General features: G+C 41.0%; 1 protein-coding gene across 2 annotated transcripts in view; it reads left to right on the top strand.

Moving 5' to 3' along the window:
* PGAP1 (post-GPI attachment to proteins inositol deacylase 1) overlaps positions 1-3,728 on the top strand; it is a 321,065-nt gene extending 317,337 nt beyond the window's left edge. For both annotated transcript variants that reach the window (XM_069983559.1, XM_069983560.1), the window contains 2 exons: positions 1,231-1,335; positions 3,118-3,728. In XM_069983559.1, coding sequence (XP_069839660.1) covers positions 1,231-1,335; positions 3,118-3,256 — 244 coding nt within the window. In that variant the 3' untranslated portion in view covers positions 3,257-3,728. The remainder of the gene's footprint in view (positions 1-1,230; positions 1,336-3,117) is intronic.
* Positions 3,729-19,871: the final 16,143 nt, after the last annotated feature.

Here is a 19,871-nt window from a genome sequence, read left to right as displayed (position 1 = left end):
TTTTTATGTGAATTTTTTATGAATTTCATTAACTCCTAGACAACCCTGGATGTACAGTTACGCCATGGAAGTCTGTCACCAGACGACCCTGGACGTAACTGTACGTCCTGGGTGTTTCTCCTGCTATGAAGCAGGCTCAATAAGCAGATCGCCTATCACACTGATCAATGCTATGCCTATGGCATATCAATGATCAGTGTATGAAATCAAACTATTGTATGTAAAAGTCCCCCAAAGGGACTTCAAATGTGTAAAAAAAAAGTTAAAAACACCAATACACTACCCCAAAGTCCCTCCCCCAATAAAAGTTTAAATCACCCCCCTTTCCCATTATATAAATAAAACATATAAAAATAAATAAATAAACATATAATATACCGTAGCGTGCGTAATTGTCCAATCTATTAAAATTTAACAAGCGTCATTGCGAACGGTAAACGGCGTACACGAAAGGAGGGAAAAAAGTGCGCGGATTACCGATTTAATGTTACATTATATATTTAAAAAAATGATAAAAATAATAATAATAATTTTGGAATTCCGTCATACATGTTATGGTAAAATGAAAGACGCCATTACACAGTACAACTATTCCTGTAACAAACAAGCCATTACATGGCCTTGTAGATAGAAAACTGAAAGTGCTAGAGCTCTTAGAAGGGGAGGAGGGAAAAACGAAAACACGAAGATCAAAATTTGCGCAGTCCACTGAGTCATTTTGAGCCTGGTCCTCAAAGGGTTAATAAAGTATAATTGATTTATATATTTCTTGGACTGTCCTGTATTTCTTTAGTGACCCCTTTGTCGATCGATTTTTTTCTGTATGATAATTGTAATATTGTCGTCTTTTTTTTCATGTTTCCAGTGACTGTGTTGGGAACTGCAGGGCTTCAGAAGCCCTAGTCCTAGCATCGTTAGATATTGCTTTAGCTGCTGCTTGCAGCGTCTCCAATTCTGAACTTCCCCTAATGTCTGTTCTAATGTATGTTAGCATTCAAATAGACATTACCATCGGAGAAGCAGCCTGTTTTTGATTATACCAATTATTCATTAGGATTGGGTTTTAAATGTAGATAAAGTCTTGTGATTTGACTTTACTTGTCTTTTCAGTTCAGTCTCTTTTAATGTATATTTTTTTATGGAATAAAAGCTATATATAATAAGCTATTGTGCGTCCTTGTGTATGTGCCATTAATATATTTATATTTTTTTGTGCTTCTAATTGCATAGAAATAATATTCAACTGGTCCCTGATCCTGTGAGAGTTTTGGCTGTTATTCTCATCTTTACTGTTGAAATTCTGATGAACTCTACTTTGTTATCAATAAAATCTAGGTGAGTATAACAGAGTATACGAGTCCTTTCACATCTATGAATTGTCGACCAAGGGAAGCTGCAAACCAGCACTGGTCAGCGAGATCAGCGCTCACTTGCAGTGCCTTTACACAGCACAAAAAATCGAGTTGCAGATCATAAGCATACTGCGTTGCTTGTGATCCAGCATCCTGCTCTCCAGTCCTCGGGCATCTTTTTTTCTATGACACATAAAGCTTTAGCTTATTTCATTTTACTATTACATTCTCATTTTCTCACAAATTAAGTTCCCTTCTGCTTTCTATTATAGTCATTTTAAATAAGAGATGGCTTGGGTTTCTGTTTGTAGTTTTTTTTTTTTAATGTAACTTCATTTTTAATTTGTGCTGCTGAATCTGAGAAATATTAGCTGCCCTACAAAGCACCAGGGTACTGCAGCCCAGCCTGAGCATCCGTGGAAGTGAATAGGAGGCAAGGCTGCAGTACACCAGCGGCACACAGGGAACTGAGCCAAGTGCTCCTGACTCTGCAGGGGAGCTGGGTTTTGGCACCCGCTGATCAACTATTAATAACCTATCCTGTAGATAGGCTGTCAATTTATTTTATGGTAGGAATCCCCTTTTACTCTCAAAAAAGCCCTAATATGTTAAATAATGTTGCATGCATTTAAATCTGAGTATTTATGTACTTTTATACTGTATATGTACATTGTACTTTTTCTGTATTTAGGAGTATTGTAAGGTATTAGCAGTTTGGTGTGGTGGTTTTGTGGTTTTAAATGAGTTGGAAGATGGGTGGAGCAAGGGTGCTGCCCTACATCCCTGGGCCGTTCCCGCCTCTATTCCTAACTTTTACTTAATTGATTAAGACTAAGCATAGCTCTATATGAGTCGGAATTACATCAGGCACTACGTTGAACGCCTGGCAGGCACATAAACTTTTTAGTTATGTTTCCTGTGATCATTTCAACATTGATTAGTGCTACAGATTAAGGCTATGTTCACACAATGTCAAAAATATAAAAATTTTCATATTTAAAATAACGTCCGTTTTTGCCGAGATTTAACTGACTGCAATGCAATGTATTGAAGTCAATGGGAAGACGGACGTCCAATGCACACAGCATATTAAATAACGGATGTTTTTCCCGCGGGCGTCAAAATAAACATGATCATTATTTTCGGATGTCTTTTGCAAACAGCGGACATTTTTTATTTGTAGTTCACACACAGTTTTCCTTGTGTCACCGTTCTGTCTCCGTTTTTACTATTAAATTTAATGGACTTTTCAATTAAGCCACATCCAAAGTCCAATTAGTAACTAAAACTAGAATAATGTGCCAACAACCGTCAGTGCACTAAGGGGAGGTCAGGATGCCAAATAACGTCCGTCATTTTTAGACTCAAAATGACGGACGTCATTTTAAACGGGGATGAAAAGACGTGTGAACATAGCCTAACCCCTTAATGACGCAAGAAATTTACATTTTTGGGGTGTCCTTTTTTTTCTTTTCTTTCTAAGTGTCATCTAACTCATATGTTTTTATTGACAGAGCCATAAGAGGGCTAGTTCCTTATGTGACCAATTGTACTTTGTAATTATGATAAAATTTTTAAACTGTCATCTATATTCCTGAGAGTGGCAGCATTACGCAAGGTGGTCATTTTGTGAGGCAAAAGGCAACTGACTAAGCTCTTTTTTACTTGCACCTGGCAGTTACCTGAAAGCCAGGGAAGATAGAAATATATGTTATAATTAAGCTATTTCTGTTAGTGACATTTATTCTTTCTGGTTCTTTTGCAGCAAACTGTTGAAGATTACAGCTCAGCTTCAGCTCCCTTTTTCAGTTTTAGTTGTGGCCTTTGGACAGCTTCATTTATACAGAGTACCCTATTTTATTACATTTACTCTTTTTCTACATTCATTATCATGCTTTATATAGTGGCTGAAGTTGTCAAAGCTCAAATTATTAAAATATGTTAAGTATATCTGTTATAGAACTATTGAATGAAATATGTTCACATGAATTTTCCTAGGGATAGGTCTTTTTTACATTAATAATTTGTTATACAAAAGTTTGAAGGTCACTCGGCTATTTTCTTCTAAAGGGTTTGTCCAGGAACATATATATATGGCTGTGGTAATACATACCCCAATTTTCCCGCTGCTTCAGTCATCAAAGCAAGAACTGCCAACAGTGTCCATCATAGTCTGAGATTGGCTGACTGGGCAATTTCTGCCATGACAATCTGTCCCAGAAGCAGGAAGTAAGGGATGACAAGCCTGTTAATTTGATTTTTTCTTTTTTTTACAACAACCTCAGCCATATATTAAAATAAAATGTGTTCCTACGCAACCCCCTAAATTAAAGCGTAACTGTCATTTTTTTTTTTTTATTGCAGAAATCAGTAGTATAAGTGATTTTAAGAAACTCTGTAATAGGTTTTATCAGCCAAAAAAGCCTCCTTCTGTACTCAAGAAGCAATTTCCTAGCCTCCCCCCGACTTCTTATCTGTGCATTATCAGGCAAACACGTCTTCATTACAGAGAAGCCAGTGAAGACGGGCTCTGCTCTCCCATTCTATCCTTATGGAGGGGGGAGGGGCTGGGGGAGATGAGGGAGCAGGAAGAGGTGACATGAAGGAGCAGGAAGAGGTGACATGAAGGTCAGCTGTTTGTAGACTCTGGGCACCTAAAATGCTGGATTCTGGGGTCAAAAAGGTCAGTGCTCATCTATGAACTTACTGAGAGAAAATTGCAGGGTGTTGTGCTGTGCAGGACTGCTCCGTGCTCAGTCACTCCTAACAGCCCCTCCCCTCTCCATAGCCACATAATGGACACAGAAATCCTGCTGCTTCTGAAGTGAGGGGGGAGGCTAGGAGATTGCTTTTTCAGTACAGAAGGAAACTCTTTTGGTTTATAAAACCTATTACAGAGTTTCTTAAAATTGCTTGAACTGTTGATATTTAATGTTTTCAAAAAAATGGCCCTGAAATTACAGTTACGCTTTAAATACACCAAGTTATCTTTCTTGTGCTATATAGTGTTCTGAGAAAAAGTATGACAAGTCCATAGGAGCAAAATCTTTGGTGCCTTAATTTTAAATCAGTCAAAAGTTTACATGTGTTTGCTTTAGAAAGAAGTTACACTATGCATTTATATATATACATGTAAAATAATTAAGAAGACACAATAATAAAACTTTTGTACATATATAGGTAAATCTAGTATCATGCAAAAAGTATTACCTCCTTTTTAATGCATGTTCCTATTAAGCAGACCAATCAGCAGGAAAACAGGTGTAAATACACAGTTCTGCTTTTGTTTAAGTGAATAGGAGCTGAGCTGTAGTAACTAGGCATGACCATTGTGCAGTGAATGGATGCAACTGCTTCTGGCCCATTCACAGCATAGATCCAGCCTCAGCAGACCATCTGTCCAGTTGAGGTGACAGGTGGTTCACTGACAGTTTATGGTCTGTTATTGTAAGGAGCTAGGAATCATTTTTGTCCAGAAACCCCCTTTTAACATTTTTCAATAATTGAAATTTGGCCACTGTACATAGGTGTGTGACCAGTTTTTGCCATTCGGCCATGCCTTAGTTCAAGCATTAAACAGATTACCCTTTACATTTGACAACTGGGTGTTATCAGTCTCTTGCCTAAGGCGTGTGTGTCTGTACAGTATGACACTATAAGCATCGACTGGACAGTGTGAGTCACACTGCCAACTGGTAACACCCTGTTGTCAGTTTCCTTAAGGAGAAATAAGTGGAATGGCACAACACAGAAGTCATATTAAAGACAGTTAAAATTAAAAGTAATTACAGATCCAATTAAAAGTAATTACTAAAACAGATCCATCTGGCTTGGTGACAGGTTCTCTTTGAACATGTATTCACACCTGAAGGGTCCCTTTACAGCTATCGGATCCGCTGCGGTCCAGTGCCATTCATCCTTATGATAGCACATACTTGCAGCGGGATTGACATCCTGCTGTGAGTATGTGAGTTATCCCTCCGCAGCCTGCCGTCGAGAGCATACATTCCCTGCTCGGCGAGGCGACTGCATGTGAGGCTCCTGGCTCTGGTCCCCCTCAGCCAATCAGTGCTGCCGTGCACTGATTGGCTGAGCGGGACTGGAGCCGGGAGCCTCACATGCAGCCGCGTTGCCAAGCAGGTAATGTATGCTCTCAGCGGCGTGGGGTTAACTCACATACTCACAGTGGGATGTCAATCCTGCTGTGAGTATGTGCTATGAATGGCACTGGATCTGCAGCAGATTTTGCTGCGAATCCGCAGCATGAAATCCTCTGCGGATCCGGTAGGTGTGAAGGCACCCTAACATATTAATCAGTGAGGCCATTCTTAAGATCTGTAATAGTCCCACAATTCGTACTCCCAACATCTTATGCCCTATCTTGTTGGATGGGAGATAACATCTTCAGATGGAAATCTCCTTTTAGGTGTACATTTAACTTTCATTTTTATGTTGTAAGCTTACTTGAACATAGGCCTATTTGTCACAGTTGTCATAAATAACATATATAAAAAATATATACTTTTCATAAACTTTTTTTGGGGATGGGTTATATTTTTAATGGCTTTATTTTAGAGTGCATATAGTGGAATTTGCTACTTTTGGAAAATAAAACCACCTTTGTAAAAACAAATTTAGGTTTTCTTATGATTGTATGTTTGTTACAGCTGGTAACATTTGTATATACAAATAGTTTGTGTTCATGCAGAATATGTACAGGGTTTGTTCATGCAGAATATGTACAGGGTTTGTAGAGTGCCACAGATACAGTAGTCACTGTCCTGAAACTGTTGGCTAGTGCAGATTGGCGGGGATGATGGTACTGCATTGTGAGAGGAGCCCAGCCACCTAAATGGTGGACACGACCATTTATACTGTGGACTGTGGACATCGATGTTGCAAAAACTGCTTATATGTTAACTACTCCGTAGTTAAGGAGTCCAGCTCCGAAACGCATAGGAGTTTTTTGCTTCATCCATGTACTATTTTAAAACGAAGCAATAAAGAACCAGATTTTACCATTACTGGAGCCACTTTTTAAATTTGCATAATATCAGGAGTCCGTCTGACCTCTGTGCTCCACATTGGATTGTGCTTATATACCAAGACAAGGGTGAGCTGACCAAACTTCTCTATATATTTGGCACAATAGCCTCTATGGATCAAACATACTAGGAAGCTAATCTCCAGATTTGTGTGCCCTGACCCCAGCTGCATTTTAATCTCTGCTCCTGACCCTTCTACCACTGCTCAGGGATGGAATGTAATAAATTTGCCAGGATACCCTACACATATAACAGTGTTGATGTGTCTGTCTAAAGGTGGCCATACACTTTCAATAACTGATGGCCGAGCAATAATCTGTTATCTCTCCGGTCTGGTCCCTGTCCTCCCCATACACAGAAACATTCGGCACATCTCTATGGGAGAAGTTAACCAGGATTGGATTCAGCTTCCTGGCTTGATGAGTGGAGCGCAGATCAAACGAAGTGCTTCGCTTCATTTAGATGAGCAATTTACTCAACTCTACTTACAGGTGTCAATTTGGGTCATCAGACCCGCATTCTAGCTGAGATTTTCTTATGTGTATGTATGTTACTGTATTTGGAATATTCTAGTGTAAGAACTCAACCTGACAGTACTGTTAGGAATAGGGGTGTACAGCGAGTGCACTACTTGGTTGGCACCAAGAACCCGCAAATATGAGTAATAGAAGTAGTAGGCTCTCTAGAGTAACTCCCCTTAAATTGACCAAGTTAGTATGTATAGTCTTAAATATATATTGTTTCTGATTGTAACATAAATAGTTGGTTACAATGAATCAGAATTGTGTGTAGAGGTAAATCATTTTTATATTCATAAGATAGTACAAACAAAATTAAAAAACACCCCTGTATCAAAATTTATAAGGCGCTCTATAGGCATATATATCAGTATATATCTTTAGGCTGGGTTCACACGCTGTAACTGTGCGGCTGTATTTTTTATGCGGCTGTAAATGTGCGGGTGAAACTCCGGCCGTGGGAAAAAATAGACATGCGGCTCAAAACATACGGTCATTTACTTGGAAATCTGGTTCAACTAAAAATAACAAATAAAATGTTAAGAAAGTGATGGAAACACCTCTGGATGCATCTGGGAAAGCAGGGAACACAGTTTACATGAATCGCTATTACCGGGGTTTGCGATCCTCTGCACTATAGCCGATGTGTCTCATGGTTAATATATTGAATTAATAAAACACATTTTCTGTCTAATAAAGTCCCTTTTATTGTTCAATAATTAAATGTAAACGATTCCATCATTTTGCAATTAAATATACTGTTAAAATAAATATATATATAAATAAATGTATATTTATATATATATTTATTTTTTGACAGTATATTTAATTGCACAATGATGGATTCGTTAGAATTAAATTATTGACCAACGAAACTGAATTTATTTAAACGAAAATGTGTTTTCTTAATTAAATATTAATTAGTACAGGAAACTCCATAAGCCGGTAATTCATATGCCGGCAATAGAGCATTCTGTACTAATCATCACTTAACTTTAATGAAAACATCAAATGTTTCTTCTAATTATGTTATCACAATAGCATTATTAGAAGAAACATTTAGAATTATATGTGCGCTCAGCTGATTGGCTGATCGGCTCAGCGCACATATAATGAGCCGGTCCGCAGCACAGTGAATTCATTGTGCTGCGGACCAGCGAAGAGGCAACATCGGGGTGAGTATAGAGCTCTCCCCACCCCCTCCCCAGCACTGCACCCCTCCCAGCAAGGAAGGGGGGGGTCACTTAACCCCTTCCTTGCTGGGATGGGTGCAGTCTGACATCAGTCTGGCCCCCAGGGGGTTAAGGGGGATGCAATACATCCTCCCTTAACCCCTTGGGGGTCAGACTGTAAGCAGCGATCTGTAAAGATGCTGCATACTGTAAGGTGCACAACACCGCTCACAATGATGGGTGTTGTGCTCCTGTTTGTGTGTTTTTTGTGTGTTTCTCCCTTTTTGTTTTTCAGATATCGGTATCCAGGGGATTACGTCGGATTCCGTGGACTACGTCGATGACCAGCGTTTTTTTAATGTTTTTTTTAATAAAATGGTCAATGAGGGGTGTGGGGGTGTTTTTATTTGAATAAAAAAATTTGTAAACTTGTGTCTTGTCTTTATTTCTTTACTTTATAGACTTAGTAGTGGAAGCCGTCTAATAGACGGAATCCATTACTAAGTCGGGGCCTAGTGTTAGCCGGTATAAAATGGCTAACACTAACCCCCCCCATTATTACCCCAGTACCCAATGCCACCAGGGGTACTGGGAAGAGCCGGGTGCCAGTGGTCCCGGAGCGTCAATATTGGCGCTCCTGGACCGGGCGGCAGCAGGCTGGTAAGATTTAGGCTGGGGAGGGCCTAAACCAATGGCTCTTCCCACCCTGGTGTTACCAGGCTGCTGTCGTTTGGTTTTTAACCCGGCTGGTTATAAAAATAGGGGGGACCCTATGCGTTTTTTTTTAATTATTTATTTATTTATTTAAAAAAAAAAAACGCATAGGGTCCCCCCTATTTTTAGAACCAGCCGGGTTAAAAACCAAGCGACAGCAGCCTGGTAACACCAGGGTGGGAAGAGCCATTGGTTTAGGCCCTCCCCAGCCTAAATCTTACCAGCCTGCTACCGCCCGGTCCAGGAGCGCCAATTTTGACGCTCCGGGACCACTGGCACCCGGCTCTTCCCAGTACCCCTGGTGGCATTGGGTACTGGGGTAATAATGGGGGGTTAGTGTTAGCCATTTTATACCGGCTAACACTAGGCCCCAACTTAGTAATGGATTCCGTCTATTAGACGGCTTCCACTACTAAGTCTATAAAGTAAAGAAATAAAGACAAGACACAAGTTTACAAATTTTTTTATTCAAATAAAAACACCCCCACACCCCTCATTGACCATTTTATTAAAAAAAACATTAAAAAAACGCTGGTCATCGACGTAGTCCATGGAATCCGACGTAATCCCCAGGATACCGATATCTGAAAAACAAAAAGGGAGAAACACACAAAAACACACAAACAGGAGCACAACACCCATCATTGTGAGCGGTGTTGTGCTCCTTACAGTATGCAGCATCTTTACAGATCGCTGCTTACAGTCTGGCCCCCAAGGGGTTAAGGGAGGATGTATTGCATCCCCCTTAACCCCCTGGGGGCCAGACTGATGTCAGACTGCACCCATCCCAGCAAGGAAGGGGTTAAGTGACCCCCCTTCCTTGCTGGGAGGGGTGCAGTGCTGGGGAGGGATTGGGGAGAGCTCTATACTCACCCCGATGCGTCCTCTTCGCTGGTCCGCAGCACAATGAAGTCACTGTGCTGCGGACCGGCTTATTATATGTGCGCTCAGCCGAACAGCCAATCAGCTGAGCGCACATATAATTCTAAATGTTTCTTCTAATAATGCTATTGTCATAACATAATTAGAAGAAACATTTGATGTTTTCATTAAAGTAAAGTGATGATTAGTACAGAATGCTCTATTGCCGGCATATGAATTAACGGCTTATAGAGCTTCCTGTACTAATTAATATTTAATTAAAAAAACACATTTTCGTTGAAATAAATACAGTTTCGTTGGTCAATAATTTATTTCTAACGAATCCATCATTGTGCAATTCAATATACTGTCAAAAAATAAATATATAGATAAATATACATTTATTTATATATCTATTTTTTTTAACAGTATATTTAATTGCAAAATGATGGATTCGTTAGAAATAAATTATTGATCAACGAAAGTGTCTTGATTACAAAGAAAATGTGTTTGATTAATTTAATATATTAACTATTAGAGGCATCGGCATTCGGCATCATTGCCGGCTATTTTTGAAGTACTCCGTACGGACCGCCTGTCAATCCACGGCCGCATATTCAGCCGCAAACAATGGTCTTGTTCATTTTTTACGGGTCCGTTTACGATAGGGCCGTAGATTCATACATAGTGTGCACTGTGCAGCCGCATATCCTATACTTCCAAGCATACACACGAACCACCAAAAATACCGCCGCACAATTACAGCCGCAAATACAGCCGCACTCTTACAACGTGTGAACCGAGCCCCCTAATGTAATAATCACAGGAGTCTATATATTGAAATTCCTAGTATAAAACACATATAAGGAACATAGCATAGCTTGAAAAATAATTTGGTATCGATGTATATATAGATATTGCAACATCTATATATAGCAGAAAGACGCATTGCGCACAATATACCACCAGTCCGGACTTCAGACCTGATTATATACTGGATATACTAAAAGCTTTCCTCAACACGGGGAAACAACAACCACGGGAATAGAACCCAGCAGCATCGGGAGAGGTAATCAGACATGAAGCATACCTCTTGAAGCTCCACAAACGTGAGAGACAAGATCTATGCGGAATACCCTTAGAAGAACCATCCGACTGAAGGATCTTTGGGCAGGGGAAGTTCCATATCCATCTACATGCTCCTCACTAGCTGTGGCCGCAGACACTGCAAATCCAGAGACTTTGGACTGGTGAGAGGTGTATTTCCACCGCTTTTATTTTATTTCAACTGTATTACCTCTGCATATACGAGCATAATTATTAATAGACTATATAATATATCCCGAATTGACTAACCGAGGAACAGTACTACACTTATCATAAGCACAGTGACCACAAACCACTGCGACCTGCAAGGGCCCTGCAGAGTCGCATATGAACAAGATCATACTGCTATAATCGTTTATGAAATATACAATACAAAAATACCTTTTTCGATACCAAATCATTTTTCAAGCTATGCTATGTTACTTATATGTGTTTTATACTAGGAATTTCAATATATATACTCCTGTGATTATTACATTATGAAGATATATACTGATATATATGCCTATAGAGCCTCATGAATTTTGATACAGGTGTTTTTTAATTTTGTTTGTACTTCCCACTGGTTATTTTTATTTTAGTTGTTTTATCTTATAAATATAAAAATTATTTACCTCTACACACTATTCTGATTCATTGTAACCAACTATTTATGTTGCAGTCAGAAACAATATATATTTAAGACTATACATACTAACTTGGTCAATTTAAGGGGAGTTACACTAGAGAGCCTACTACTTCTATTACTCATGTTACTGTATTTGTAATGGGCAGAAAAATATGTATTAGAATAGGGTCACGTGGTGTATTTGCTGTTGACTTCCTCCACAACATTAAAATTCCACAATTTGTACAGTAGCAGCAGAGTGGATCAGAAGTCCAAAAACTGGGGGAGAGATTTTTGTGTATCTATTGCAGATTTTTCTGTGGAATCTGTTTAGACCAGCAGCAAAATCTCCAACTGCTGATATTCAATAGTAGTAATAATAATATGTATTATTTATATAGCAGCAACTTATTCTGCAGCACTTTACAATTCTGGGGGTACATACATAAACAAAATCAGACATGAGATGTGAGGGCCCTGCTTCCTCGAGCATACAGTGTATGATCTTTAAAGGGGTACTCCAAAAACTGATTTTGCTAAAACATTGCTTTAATAAAGTTGCATTACCTTGTAATTTTGTAACTTTTTGTTTTAAAGTATTTTTTAATTTGCGTATACTACTGTTGACTGGTAACAGAAAAGGGCGGCATGACCTCTCTTGACACCAACGTTTGCGCCTGGAACTGAACAACTATCTTAGCCTGCAGTTCCCGATCCCTTGCTATTTTCTACCAATGAAGCAAAGCGCTAAAAATAGCATGGTCCGGTAGGGGGCTGCCTCACACGATCGCTGTGTCTAGTGGTGAATGCTATCACCACTAGCTGTGCTAAAAGCAGAACACGTGGTGATAGCAATCATCACTCCCTCTGCAGAGGCTGCTGGAAACACCGATCGTGTTGTGTTCGGAAGACCCCCCGACTCCCTGCACTGTATATAAGAATATACATTACATGTGTTAACAGTTTTTTTGTTTTTATATATGTACAGCAGGACTCAATAGCATGATTTGCTGCACTTTCAGATCCTGCAACATAAATGTATACACATGTGGAAAGTAATCCAAACATAATCTGCATAAATTTTTGTATTCATTAATTTATTTTTTGTTTAAAGCAACTCTATACACACAGTCTGACACCCCCACCGCCCCCCCCCCTCCCCCCAAACCGCTTGTACCTTTGGATAGCTGCTTTTAATCCAAGATCTGTCCTGGGGTCCATTTGGCAGATGATGCAGTCATTGTCCTAAAAAACAACTTTTAAACTGGCAGCCCCGTGCCCAACGGCCGGGGCTTAGATTGTGTATGCATTAGGCTTGCACAACCTCTCTGTCCCTCCTCCTCTCCCTCCTCATCATTAGGAATGCCACTGGAACATTTTCTGTGTGATTAACAGTGAAACCCAGCCCCAGGACTGTGACTACTTAGCACTAAAGAAATGCCGAGATGATATCTGTTTGCATACAGCATGGGAATTGATCAAACTATGTTTGCCGGGTATACTGGGCAGGGATGCAAGCTATATATGTTTGGGAAATGTGTTAGGAGGTGTATTAGCATTGATTGATAATTTTTCAGGCAAACGATTCCCTTTAAAATGGAATTCATTTCAGTACTGACTTATCCATTTTCTAATTTTACAAAATAACTCCTTTACCAATTATGTGTATTTTTATCTATCGATTTGGGTATAATTATGTAATAAAGTATTAATCTAAATGAATGTTGTTGTCACTTTATTTCCTTAATTTAAAATTGTACTTTTTTCTTAAATTCACTTAACATTTACAAAATAATTTTAATTCAAAGACATTTCTGATTGTGTATACATTGTACATTTTTTAGATATGGGCACGCATGCATACAGCAGGTGAAATAAGTTTGAACATATCACCAATTTTAAAATTAAATATATTTCTAAAACTGCTATTGATATGGAATTCTCGTTCAGTCCACACTGGCAAAGAAATCAAAACATAGATGTCCATAAATTATGTGCAACAATGAGAAATTACACAGTAAAAAAAGGACTCTTACTTCATGGGATCCTTCTATAAACTCAACTTTAGTTCCTTCCATAGATTTTCATTTAGATTTTCATTTCACACAAAGTTTAAAGGCAGCCAGCTGAAAGAGATTTGCTGCATTTTTACTGTAAATTCGCTCATCTCTATTTGGGATAATTGTATTGCCCACCCTCATTTCATCCATGTCATGGAAACAGATCGAAAGCCAGACTTCTGATCAATAAGTATAACAGCACCAAAACCCTATACATACCGCTGTCTGATTTGACAGCAGCATGTAACTGGTTAAACAGCCCAGAGCAGACAATTCTCTGCTCCAAGTAGTTATATCGGGAGATATACTAACAATGATGTATTGATCGGAATAAGGCTCATTAGTGACTGCCGTAAAAAAGGCATATGGATGGTCACTTAGGGGTTAATAAATGACAAGAACATAAACAGGTTAACTGATAGTTGTGTAGAGGCTCATTAGCACTGCAGGTCCAATAGTAAATCCTTCTACAGTGCCACCAGTTATCAGCGGAGTGTCTGTTTATTATAGTGCTTAAAAAAGCACTATATTGTAATTCCTTTTAATTTCTTCCAGCTAATTTTCTGCAATTAATACAGCCCAAACTGCTTTGCATACACTCTGTTCAAACTGCGTTTCAAAGCCCTCTGTAGTGACAGGTGTGCTAAAGATTCTTGGTTGAGATCTGATTTGTTATTTATAAGAAACTTATGTTTAAAGACCAAAAATATAGAAATGAATCGTGAAATGTTCAGAAATTTAAACAGCACACAGCACAGCCCTAACCAGCCAATCACAATTAATATGCCAATAGCTTAAAGTCAATAGAAACTTGCAGGTCCTTCATTCAACATCCACGCAGTCACATGTCCCCTATTGGCCCATAGAAGATGGCAGGTCCTTATCTTTTACCTCACATAAATTAAGGTTTACAATTCTTCCCTTTACCATTATAAGCCGCTGTGGATGTCACTGTCAAGGGGCCGGCACCAAATTTACTCCCAAAGGCCCAGTACTAAAGTTGATCTTAAAGGGATAACACCAAAGTCGCTCTTAAAGGGATGGCACCAAAGTCACTCTTCAATGGGCAGTACCAAAGTTGCTTTTAAAGTGACAGTACAAAAATTACTCTTAAAGACAACATCCACACAGTCATATGTCTCCTATTGGCCAATAGAAGATTGTAGGTCCTTATTTTTTTGCAGGTACCAAATTTGCTCTTAACCCCTTAGTGACCAAGCCTATTTGGACCTTAATGACCAGGCTCATTTTTCAAAATCTGACCTGTCTCACTTTATGCGCTTATAGCTCAGTGATGCTTTAATATATGCTAGCGATTCTGAGATTGTTTTTTTGTAACATATGGTACTTTATGTTAGGGGCAAAATTTGGTCACTGTCTTGTGTGTTTTTGTGTGAAAAACATCAAAATATCATGAAAAATTAGCACTTTATGAACTTTGAAATTCTTTGCTTCTAAAAAAAGAAAGTCACATGACAAAAATTAGTTCGTAAGTCACATTATCAATATGTCCTCTTTATTCTGGCTTCATTTCGTAAACATATTTCACTTTTTTAGGGTGTTACGGGGCTTAGAAATGTATCAGCAAATTATGAAATTTTCATGAAATTTCCAAAACTGATTTTTTTTAGGGACAAGTTCTTTTTTTTAAGTTGATATTGGAGGCTTGTATACTAGAAACCCCCATAAGTGACCCCATTTTGGAAACTAGACACCTTAAAGAATTAATCTAGGGGTATAATGAGCATTTTAGCCCTACAGGGGCTGGAGGAAAGTATTCACAATTAGTGCAGAAAAAAATGGAAAATAGAAATTTTACAATGATATATTTGTTAAGATTAAAGTATCTCATTTTCATAAGCAACATGAGAGATAATGCACTCCAAAGTGGGCGTAAACCACTGTATGGGCACTTAGCGGGGCTCAGAAGGGAAGGAGTGCCTAATAGCATTTCCAGTTCAGATTTTGCTGAAGAAGTTTCTGAGCGCCAGGTGCGTTTGCAGTGCCCCTGTAGTGTCAGCAGAATAGAACCCCCCCAAAAGTCACCCCATTTTGGAAAGTACACCCCTCAAAAAATACATATTGGAGTGTGGTGACCATTTTGACCCCACAGGTTTTAGAGGAAAGTATTCAAAAGAAGACAGTAAAAATGAAAAAATTTAATTTTTCCAATAGTATGTTTGTTTAGTTTGAAATTTCTCAATTTCACGAGGAACAGGGGAGAAAACTCACCCCAATATATGTAATGCAGGTTCTCCTGAGTAGAACGGTACCCCATACGTGGGCATAAACCACTGTATGGGCACACAGCGGGCTCAGAAGGGAAGGAGTGCCTATTAGCATTTCCAGTTCTGATTTAGCTGAAGAAGTTTCTGAGCGCCAGGTGCGTTTGCAGTGCCCCTGTAGTGTCAGCAGAATAAAAAAAAAAAAAAAAAAAAGTCACCCAATTTAGGAAAGTACATCCCTCAAAGAATACATCTTGGGATGTGGTGACCATTTTGACCCCACAGGTATTGGAGGAAAGTATTCAAAACTAGACCGTAAAAATGAAAAAAATAGAATTTTTACAATATCATGTTTGTTTAGTTTGAAATTTCTCAATTTCACAAGGAACGGGAGAAAACACACCCCAATATATGTAACGGAGGTTCCCCTGAGTAGAACGGTACCCCATACGTGGGCATAAACCACTGTATGGGCACACAGCAGGCCTCAGAAGGAAGGGAGCGCCAATTAGCATTTTCAGTGAAGATTTTTCCGAAGAAGCTTCTGAGCGCCAGGTGCGTTTGCAGTGCCCCTGTAATGTCTGCAGAATAGAAACCCCCCCCCCCCAAAAGTCACCCCATTTTGAAAAGTACACCCCTCAAAGAATACATATTGGGGTATGGTGACCATTTTGACCCCACAGGTATTGGAGGAAAGTATTCAAACTAGACCGTAAAAATGAAAAAAAAATAATTTTTCCAATAACATGTTTGTTTAGTTTGAAATTTCTCAATTTCACTAGGAAAAGGAGAGAAAAAGCACCCCAACATTTGTAACGGAGATTCTCCTGAGTACAATGGTACCCAATATGTGGGCATAAACCACTGTATGGGCACACAGCAGGGCTCAAAAGGGAAGGAGTGTCATTTTGGTTACAGGCAATATGTGGGTGTTTACTGGCTATCTGGGGTGGTAATGGACAATCTCGGGGGGGGGGGGGGTTACTGGCTATCAGGTTGTGAAAGGGAATCTAGTGTGGTTATGGGCAATCTGGGGTGGTTATGAGCAGTCTGTGCCAATCTGGGTAGGTTACGGGCAATCTGGGGTGGTTACGGGCAATCTGGGGGTGTTTACTGGCTATATGGGGTGGTAACGGGCAATCTGGGGGTGTTCACTGGCTATCTGGGGGTGGTGACGGGCAATCTGGTGGTGTTCACTGGCTATCTGGGGTGGTGACGGGCAATCTGGTTGTGTACACTGGCTATCTGGGGTGGCGACAGGCAATCTGGGGTGGCGGCGGGCAATCTGGGGAGTCGACGGGCAATCTAGGGAGGTTGCGAGCAATCTGGGGTGGTTACAGGCAATTTGGGGTAGTTATGAGCAGTCTGTGGCAATCTGTGGTGGTTACGGGCAATCTGTGGAGGTGATGGGCAATCTGGGGAGGCGACGGGCAATCTGTGGTGGTTACGGGCAATCTGGAGGTGACGGGCAATCTGGGGAGGCGGCGGGCAATCTGGGGAAGTTGCGAGCAATCTGGGGTGGTTACAGGCAATTTGGGGTAGCTACGGGTAGCTACGGGCAGTCTGTTGCAATCTGTGGGCTGTTTGCGATGGTTACGGGCTGTCTGGGGGGGTTACGGGCAATCTGGGTGGTTACAGGCAATCTGGGGAGGTGACGGGACATCTGGGGTGGTGATGGGCAATCTAGGGTGGTTACAGGTAATCTGGGGTGGTTACAGCTAATCCGGAGCACTTGACTTTGGTGACGGGTAAAAAAGTGCCGGCACCATTTGGAACAAGCCATCAGCGGTATATAGTATATACCACTGATCGCTTGTACTGGGACCACACCGAGTGGTCCCCTATCATTGCCCCATGCTCTCCGCCACCTCTGGTGGTGGAGAGAATGCGGCTTTGATCATTTTTAGGAATCCATCACTGTGAACAGAGTCTGTTCACAGTGATGGCGGCGGCCGCCTTGGATCAGATGGCCGCCCAGGGAGGGAAGGGTCAGTGACCAGGTCACTAGGGTTAATTTTGGGGACAGGGGGGGGGCATGTTTTCATCTCCTCTCACCGTGGATTCACGGTGAGAAGAGATGAAAGCTTTTAGCTGCGCTGGCAATGTCCGTTACCGGTGGCCACCGTTATACTGGTAATAACGGCGATCGCCGGTGAGGGGACTGGCCGGGACTGAGCCCACACTCTGCCCCAACCCCTCAGCTACCTCCGGTAGCTGAGAGGAGGGGGCTTCGGGCATTACCGGCGCCGCTGCACTATTCTGCACCATCGCCATAAAGAGCTGATGGCAGCAGAATAGAGTCCATTAGTGATCGCCGTAAAAATCCTTATCGGCGGTCACTAATAACATAATACATGTATTCTCTGGGTCACTAAGGTTACGGCGATACCACACTTGTGTGGGGGTTTTTTAACTATTATCACTTTGGCGCAATAGAAACTATCTTCCTAGCAAAAACCCACAAAAACTGTCGCCGCATTGCATGATCCATAGCGTTCTTATCTTTTGCGCGACAGAGCTGGTTTTGGGCTTATTTTTTGCATGGTTTGACAGCGGCATTTAACGGGTCAAACTGCCGGAGCGGAGAATCCTCCGCTCCGGGCAGTTACAGGGGGGGGTCAGCTGTCACACTGACCTCTGATCCCCCGCTCTGCTGCCACCGCCGGGCGGCAATTTATTCCGATGAGTACGCCGTTAAAAGGCGTACGCATCGGAATAAAGCCCATTAATGACTGCCGTTAAAAGGCAGCATTGCGGTCACTAAGGGGTTAAAGGGGCAATACTAAAGTCGCTCATAAAGGAATGGTGCCAAAGTCGCGCTTAATGTGCTGGTGCCAAATTAGCTCTTAAAGGGACTGTACCAAAGTCGTGCACAAAGGGGCAATACCAGAGTCACGCACCAACCAGTGCCCCCAGTTGCCGCTGTCCGGTACTCACTTGCTGAGTGCCAGGGAGGTTGGCAGAGCTTCATCGCCCTCCTCCTTGAAACCTTCTGTCGGCATTGGACCCTCTGCCGCCCCCCCACCCCACCCCACCCCATCCTGGTCCCAGGACTCTGGCCCATGGCCCCCCCTTTCTTAGCATGTGTCTCGGATTACGCTGGTACATGCTTATCTATACTGTGATTGGCAGCCCTGTGATCAGAGCTGTCAATCACTGTCTGAAAATGACGAGAGGAGGGCAGAGGCTGAATGCAGGCTCTGGTCCCCCACTAGCTGAATGCTATGTGAGGAGATCAGAGCCTGCATCCAAATAGGGTAAAAGTGATAAAGGAGATCTTAATTTTCCATAGCTTTAGTAATTGTCAGTCAGCGTCCATTAGCAAGCATCAGTCAGAGCCGTTAGTAAGAGTCAGCATTTGTTAGTAAGCGTCAGTCAGCGTCCGCATCCTTCAGTAAGCGCCAGTCAGCATCCAAGCATCAGTTAGCATACGTTTGTAAGCGTCAGTCAGTGTCCGTTAGTAAGCGTCAGTCAGCGTCTATAAGTAAGCATCAGTTAGTGTCCATCAGTCAGCGTCGTTAGTAAGCGTCAGTCAGCGTCCGTTAGTAAGCGTCAGCATCCATAAGTAAGCGACAGTCAGCATCCACAACTGAGCGTCTGTTAGTGTCAGTAAATGTCTGTGCATTTACTGCTACAGCAGGAGTGCACACACAGGCAGAGGTGCTCTTTTTCTTCTGAGCCCTGTTGTGCGCCTGCACCATACTTTTAAGTTCACAAACACAAATTTTCTTACCCAGGAGAATATTTTTACAAATATTGGGGGGGGCTTTTTTTCCCTTCAAGCTTTTTTAAATTCGAAAAATTTGGGGTTTCACCAACATTTAAAGTGTGAAAAATATGATTTTTCATTTTCACAGCCCAGATTTGGAAAAAAAAAAACCTGTGAAAACCTGTTGCATCCAAATGCTCACTGTACCCCTTATTACATTCCTTAAGAGGTGCAGTTTTCAAAATGGGATCACTTGTGGGGGGTCTCGACACTAGGGGGGGCTTTGTAAATGTAACATGGCCTCCTACATTCATTCCATCCAAAAGGTGCTCCTCTTCTGAGCCGTGTTGTGCACCCGCACGACACTTTACATCCACAAATACGGTATTTGTAAAAACTGCAACTAAAGTAGGGTTTAAAAAAAACTGTGTAAATGTCAATGTCAATTTGAATACTTGAAAGGGTGAAGATTTCAAAATGGGGTGAATTATGGGGGTTTCT

The sequence above is a fragment of the Dendropsophus ebraccatus genome, chromosome 9 (assembly GCF_027789765.1).
Source record: "Dendropsophus ebraccatus isolate aDenEbr1 chromosome 9, aDenEbr1.pat, whole genome shotgun sequence".
In the NCBI taxonomy this organism is placed as follows: Eukaryota; Metazoa; Chordata; class Amphibia; order Anura; family Hylidae; genus Dendropsophus; species Dendropsophus ebraccatus.
This window is presented reverse-complemented; position numbering and strand designations above follow the sequence as displayed.